Source organism: Monodelphis domestica, chromosome 4 (genome assembly GCF_027887165.1).
Source record: "Monodelphis domestica isolate mMonDom1 chromosome 4, mMonDom1.pri, whole genome shotgun sequence".
NCBI classification, from domain to species: domain Eukaryota; kingdom Metazoa; phylum Chordata; class Mammalia; order Didelphimorphia; family Didelphidae; genus Monodelphis; species Monodelphis domestica.
The window spans coordinates 15,588,943-15,596,836 of NC_077230.1; the positions used below are offsets into that span (position 1 = coordinate 15,588,943).

General features: G+C 40.1%; 1 protein-coding gene across 1 annotated transcript in view; it reads right to left on the reverse strand.

Moving 5' to 3' along the window:
* Positions 1-2,910: 2,910 nt before the first annotated feature.
* Positions 2,911-7,894, reverse strand: part of DNMT3L (DNA methyltransferase 3 like) — a 65,134-nt gene continuing 60,150 nt past the window's right edge. The window contains exons 13-14 of the mRNA XM_056826083.1: positions 7,046-7,131; positions 2,911-3,451 (exon numbers count right to left, since the gene is read on the reverse strand). Coding sequence (XP_056682061.1) covers positions 3,307-3,451; positions 7,046-7,131 — 231 coding nt within the window. The 3' untranslated portion in view covers positions 2,911-3,306. The remainder of the gene's footprint in view (positions 3,452-7,045; positions 7,132-7,894) is intronic.

Here is a 7,894-nt window from a genome sequence, read left to right on the forward strand (position 1 = left end):
ATATTATTCTAGTGGCCCCTTATCCTTTGTGAAAACCTAGAAGTGCTTGGGATGAGCTCTGAAGGAAATAAAGGGTGTCAAGAGGTGGAGGTGAGGAACAAAGTCATGGAGACGAGCTGGCAGGTCGTGTGAAAAGAGAGCCAGCAGGATAGAAAGGCTTTCTGGGAGAATAGGGGAAAGGCACTAATGGACAATGAAGCTGGGAAAGGAGGCCGGGCACAGGCTGGAAAGAGCTTTAAATGCAAGGGTTTGCCATTGGCAGCAAGCTGTTCTTATTGGTATTGTTGAGTCATTTTTCAGTTGGGTTGTGATCCCATTTGGGGCTTTCTTGTCAGAGATGCTGGAGAGGCTTGCCATTTCCTTCTCTGGCTAATTTGACAGATGAGGAAATGGGCCAACAGGGGGAAATGACTTCCCCAGGGTCACAAGTTAGGTAGTTAGGAGAGCAATGGATAGAGTGCTAGTCCTGGAGTCAGGAAGAGTCATCCCAGTGAATTCAACTCACCCTGGGCAACTCACTTAACCCTGTTGGGCTCGACTTTTCATCTGTCAAATGAACTGGAGAAGAATATTGGCAAAGAACTCCAGTATTTTTGCCAAAGAAAACTCCAAATGGGATCATACAGGGTCAGACATGTCTGAAATGTCTGAACAACACCACGAAGCTTTTACTAGGTTGGCAAAATTCTCTCCTGGTACTAAACATGGTTTCCAAATGGTTGGGATTTAATGCTAACTTTTCTTAGTGGGGATATTCGGCTTTCCTGAATCTCTGTAACATTTTCTATATCTGCAAATGATGTAAGATCAATTTGTTTTATTTGTATTTCTGTAGGTTTCTTCCTCAAGGCTTCTTTAAAATGGGGTGGTGGTGGGAGGCAGCTGGGTGGCTCAGTGGATTGAGAGTCAGGTCTAGAGATGGGAGGTCCTAGGTTCAAATCCGGCCTCAGCCACTTCCTAGCTGTGTGACCCTGGGCAAGTCACTTGACCCCCATTGCCTAGCCCTTACCACTCTTCTGCCTTGGAGCCAATACACAGTATTGACTCCAAGACGGAAGGTAAGGGTTTAAAAAAAATAATAAAAAAATAAAATGGGCTGGGAAGAATCCGACATCTCTCGGAATAACCCATGACCCTACTCTGCTGTGTTCATCTCTCCTCTTGCTTTTCTTCTCCAATATTGATTCTTTTTCCCAGCTTGCACATAACATATTTCAAATGCTTTCTCTGGCTGTGGTTAATATGAGCGATTTTGAATAGAAAACAAATGAGAGGAAGGCTGTAAACGTGGATGGGATCATGTGCTTTGTTAAGGACTTGGTGATCAGAGGTGTTTGGCTGAAGAGGAGAAAGAGCTGCTCCCTGTCTGGCACCCCGACTTCGTGCTGGCGGACACTTTCCTTCAGGCATGACTCGCCTGTCTCTGCTCTGGGAAAGGAAGGAGAGTTGTTGTAGAGCTTTGCTTCAGAGGAGTGTGGGGAGAATGCTTCTATTTGCCAAATCTCTTTCTTCCTAATGCTGCCAACTCATTTATGCTCAGTACGTGGTCCCTGGAAAGGCCAGGATTGATGGGACGCGGTCTTCTCCCTGCTTTCAGGGAGTTATCATAAAAGTTATCAAAAAACATCTTTTTGGTTCATTTTTGAGCCCCCATCGAGGGAAATCCCCGTGTTTCAGAAGGGAAGTTTCCTTTTCTCTGTGTACTTGAAAACCACCACTGTCTCAACTGTCCTACAGTAATATATAGACACACCTACATATACATAATTGTTAAGCACCTACTATGTTCCAGGCACTGGGCTAAGAAATGGGGATACAAAAAGAGGCAAAGGACAGTCTCTGCCCATAAAGAGCTCCCAGTCTAATGGGGAAGATGTGAAACAGAGGGAATTTGAGTATGTGAAGATAAACAGGGAGTGGCACTAAATCTGGCATAAATATAATGAGCCTCTGAGAGCAGAGGGGATACCAGGCTGCCTAAGGAGTAGGTCAAAGCTCTTCATCTAAGCACCCGTAGCCACTGATGAGAGAGGGAGGCCCAGCGCCCTACTTCCAGCTCCCAGTTAGGCTGAAGGAACAAGGAAGAGGAAACGTTACCATTTGTATTTGTTGTTCAGTTGTTTCAGTCATGACCGTATTTGAGGTTTTCTTGATAGAGAGACTGGAGTGGTTTGCCATTTCCTTCTCCAAAGAGGAAACGGAGGCAAATGGGGTTAAGTGACTTTCCCTGGGTCACCCAGTTAGTAATATCTGAGGCTGGACTTGAACTTAGGTCTTCTTGACTGGCATTTTATCAATCTGTCGTGCTACCTAGCTACCCCATTTGCTAGTTCCTAGAAAATGAAGGCAGCCATAACTCTTTTTTTAGTAGCTCTAGTTAGGCATGCATCTATACCCTCTGGCCCCTAACCACTGACCCTTCTTGCCTTTGGAGAGATTTTGGCTTCCCTTTTCCTCCTAGTCCCCACGGTCATGGCATGGTGGCATAGTCGTCTATATTTTCATGGTATTCGGTCTCCCAGGCACACACGTAAATGCTGGGGACTTTATATTCTCTAGTCTACACTGAGCTCCAGGGTCACACCATGATCCTACATGGATGTCAGATTATGATCATAGATTTATTGCTAAAAGTGACTTAGAGTTCATCCAGTCTAACCTCCTCCCTTTGAAGATGAAGGAATGGATGCTGAGAGAGATGAAGGGATTAATTGTTCAGAATCATGTCGGTAATAGGTCACAGGGACAGAATTTGAATCCAAGTCCTTTGAATTCATATCTAATATTCTTCCTTTGATCCTACACCATTCCTTTTTCTGATTGACTTTTACCAATGTGAATAGAATGCTCTCCTATAATGATATGAATTGTACTATAATTATAAATAAAGAACACGAAAATTGACTCATGTCTTTTAGTAAATATATTTTATTAGATGTAGATAAGATATTTATATATTAGGTATGTAATATAAAAGGTATTTAAGTTATGACATACAGAATAGTTTCAGGAGATTTTCAACATATAGAACAAAATTTTAAAGAGAGAAAATAGAAAAGTGACGCTTTCAGGCTTTTTAATATTAAGTAATGTTGGCAAACACTTTGGACTTGGGGTAGCCTTTTCATAAGTAAAACAAAGCAACAAACATAGAGCAATAGACAAAATATAGCCATAGCTAAGCAAATAGAAAGATTATGTGAGAAAAGAAGCAAAAAAAAGCAGAATGCTGGGAGACATTTGTATTTGAAGAAACAATCTTTTTCCTCATGCTGGATGATTCTCTTGAAATTAAGAAGGATGGTCTTAGGGAAAGCATTTAAAATATTCTCTCAGAGGGAGAAAATATTTATTTACCAGCCCAGCTGGCCTCTGAGAAAAAGCCTCCAACTTCTGAATGTCCTGGGTGAGCAGAGACACATCCCAGTCTGAAGTCAAAGCTGAATGATTGCTACAAAAACAAGCAAACAAAAACAATGGCCAAGTTACTATGGGATTGCAAAACGAGCAAACATCACTGCTGCCCCGGGTTCCAAACAGGAAGGAACTGAGGCCTGGTGTGGGAAGGAGCTAGAATGAAGTAGAGACAGGAATAAAAACTGGGAGAGCCGGATGATGCCAAAAAAGGTTTCAAGAAACCGGAAACACGTGAAGACGCAATATTTCTAGGTTCTAATTTTGTTCAGTAATTTAAAAATCTGAATAGTGGAAGCACATCGATGTTCTCTATATTATGCAGCCAGAAATTGTCTTGAAACAAGGGATGCTTACAGGGATGTTCTGTTCTTCTCTTCATATGGAACTAGCCTACATGTCCTCCTTCTGAGGTTGCTGTTGTTCAGCTATGTCTGACTCTTCATGACCCAATTTGGGGTTTTCTTGGCAAAGCTATTGGAGTAGTTTGCCATTTCCTTCTCTAGCTCATTTGACAGATGAGGAAATTGAGTCCAGCAGGGTGAAATGACTTGCCCAGGGTCATAAAGCTAATATGTGTAGGAGGCCAGATTTGAATTTAGGAAGATGAGTCTTCCTGACTCTAGACTTAGCCCTCTATCCACTGTGCCACTTAGCTGGCTTCCTTCTGAAATTAGCTTCCATCTCATTTCTATATTGGTGTTTGAGTGTTCTACCCCACATTACAACATGAGCTCCATCAGAACAGGGATGATGTTTTTACTCTTTTTTGCATCCACAGAATTTAGCACATTATTAGGCACAGAGTAAGCATTAAAAAAAAAAAAGAACAACCACCACTAAAAAACCCCATAATCCTCTTCTTTCTGTCTTGGAATCCATATGAAGTATTGGTTCCAAGGAGAGGAGTGGTAAGAGCTAGACACTTAGGGTTAAATGACTTGTCCAGGATCACACAGCTAGGAAGTATCTGAGGCCAGATTTGAATCCAGGACCTCATGTTCCAGGCTTGGCTCTCTCTCCATTGAATTACCTAGCTGCCCCTACTGTAAGCATTTAAAGAATATTTGTTGATTGACTGACTAACTCAGAACCTCCAACTTCCCAAGAAGGTTTTACCCTCATTTTCACCAAAAAAAAAAGAAAAAAAATCCTGAAATCAGTCATGGGATGCTCCCTACTTAATTAATAACAACAATAACAACAACAAAAACAGAAATAAGAAAAGAAAGCCTAGGACAAATAGAAGTCCATGGGTAATTCTTACCCAGGAACAAATGCAGGAAATAACTTTGATATGAAATTGGTGTACTAGAAGGACTACTGTAACTAGTCAGAAACCCAGAGTTTTAGTAATATTTCATTGTTTATGCCCTCGGAACACTTGGAAGTGTTGTTTCACTTCATTTGGTCTCAGTTTCCTTCTTTATAAAATGGCCTGTTCAGGATTCCTTCTCCACAAGCTCAACAACTAATCAATAATCCTAATATTTGAGATATTTTGCATTAGGAAACACCCACGTATTGTATAAAGTTTATAGTATTTTGTTGAACATATAAAAGTAGAACAACTATCTTTGGGGGGATATTTGAGTATGTCGGATGTCAGTCACTTTCACGAACCATTTAATTGGGCAAAATCTTCCCAATACTATGTTGCATTTAGTTCATTCTTCTGACTTCTGGTTCAGACCATTTGGTATAAATAGGCAATTTCTGTACTTGGCAATGGAAGGCCAAGGGGCAGAAAGATTGCATTGGAGCTTTCATTCTTTCCATGCTTCTTCGCCTATGTTTTACCTCTCTAGGTTTGGTGGAAAGCCTCTGGGTGGGGATAGTTAGTGTCCTTGAACATCTTAATCATAACCACTTCGGCACGTTCATTTTGGAATTTGCTACCAATGAACACTTCCTCTCTGGTCTTTTGTTGTTTTTAGAAACATTTCATATGTTGATTTTAGTGGATTTGTTGTCTCCTTCAAGCAATAAAAAAAGTTCTGAGCATCAAAGAGAAAAAATTCTTTAAAAAGAGGAGAATTTATGATCTGACTTTTTTTTCTTCTGGGAAATAATTTTTCATGTCCTGGGCTACTAATCCTGGTTGCGAACCCAATGAAAATATGTTGCTTATTATCTGTCCTTTCCCACCTCCTCCTCCCAAATTCTAAACATAGTAATCATAAAGGACACCCTGGTTATCCAGCTCCAATAGAGAGCTGTAGGATTCTTGTGTAGTTCAAGTTAGAATACTTTAAGATCAATGAACGATCATATGGAATGTGTTGGTATGTCATAGGACCCTGGGGAAGAGTTGGAATGGCTCTCTTCTTCATCTTCTCTACTCTGTCTATAACTGTCTTTCTCCCCATCGAGTCTAACACTAATTAAATCCAATCTTTCATCAAGAAACAGAGTGGAGGGGGCAGCTGGGAAGCTCAGTGAACTGAGAGTCAGGCCTAGAGATGGGATGTCCTAGGTTCAAATCTGACCTTAGATACTTCCCAGCTGTGTGACCCTGAGCAAGTCACTTGACCCCTATTGCCTAGCCCTTACCACTCTTCTGCCTTGGAGCCAATACATAGTATTGACTCTAAGACAGAAGGTGAGGGTTAAAAAAAAAAAGAAAGTAAAAGAATGGATAAGGAAGAGAAGAAAAGTATTGGTTTGGTTCAGTGGGCAATTTTCTTCTGCTTACAATAATACTTCAACTACATCGAGAATTCATTATTTTTTCAGGTTATGTATTGCCTTTGCCTAGGCAAATAACAATGCCTCTCTCTCTCTCATAGTGGACAGAGTTTGTGAGTTTTGTCACCTAAAAGATGTATAGTCTTTTCCAACTGAGATAAATTGGGAAGAATTTAGGATTACCTTCATACCATGATGGGGCATTAGGATAGGACTGTCATCATTACCATTTATATTGTACTTCAAGATTAGCAAATTGCTCAGCATACATTGTCTTATTTGACCTTAACATCAGCCCTTTTAAGTTAAGTGCTATTATCTTCATTTTATAGATGGAAAAAAAATAACTGAGGCTTAGTGAGGGTAAGGGTCACTGAGCTAGTAAGTTTCATAGAAGTCCAACACTACTCATTGGGCCATGTTGCCTCTAATGGAAGCTTTCAGAAGAAATGAAATAAAATTAATGATCTCTAAAAAAAAGTCCTGAAACACTATTCTACATTACTCCAACATCACTTCAAATGACATGTGTGGTGATTACCAAGGATTGCCACAACTGTTGTCTAGAGGCATCACCAAAGATTCTCTGATTTCAAGAGCTCAAGGAAATGGGTCCTGGAATTATGGAGGCTATAATGTACTGGTACTGCCTTTGAGGTTGGGATACTGAACAGTGATATTGTCATTTCAGGATAAAATTGAGAAGAGTGACCCAAGAGGAGGGGACATAAGCCAGGCCAATGACCCTGGGGAGAAATCTGTGAAGTTATTTACTAGAAAGGATTTCATAACTACCTTTGACTCTATGTTATAATCAGTATCCTCTATCTTGAAAACCTTTCCTGATTGTTTCCCCTTAATTTGACTGAACATCAAATCTGATTTCATTATTTCGCAAAATAAACTGTGAAAAGAATAATTAAAAATCATTATTTTACATCACCTTTGCATGGGTGGTATGTTGCTCCAGATAAGGACTGCATTTTGGACCATCTCATCACACATTTCATATATAGTCACCGGATCAGTCTTAACAAACGGAAAAATATCACTACGTGTGAGTATATGTTAAATGGTAAGTAGCAACCTCTCCCACATTCCCTACCCTACATCATGATCTATCTGAGTGATTACAGGCAGCGGAATAGCACAATGATCTCCTTTGTTCCAAACACGTTTACCAGGTTCTAGACTAGACCATTCAAAATCTGATGAATTAACTCAACATTTGTTTACATTTTCAACTTTTCTTATCAGATGACTCCATAAGAAGTACTTACGAAAGTTGTTTTCATTTGAAATTATTTGAATGTGGATTCAACCCTTTGTGCAATCCCTTCGATCCTCAGTGTTGAGGAGCTGTGCTCCCTAATAGGAGCTGCTGTGATATGCTAAATATATGACTTGACTAATGGCACATGAAAACCTGATTCCAGATCTAAACGACAGCACTATCTCAATTTCTTAGAACCTTAAATGAGTTTTGTAAATATAAAACATCATAATCCTTCTAAGTCAGTGCCATTGTTAGACGCATTTTTAAAATAGAGAACAAATGCTGGAGTAAGATTTAGAGCCAATGAGGCATCCTGATCTCATCCATGTGGACACTACCTTCACCAGGGCAGAGTTGCACCCCATCTATCTATCCCTTCTCATTTTGTGCCATTCTTGCCCATAGCCTTCCACTCTATAAAGCTTCATCTGCATCTCAATACCCCAAATGAAAACATCTTACTTTATGTTTTTCTTTTTTTCTTTATGTTTTTTCTAATCATGAAAAAAGAATTGA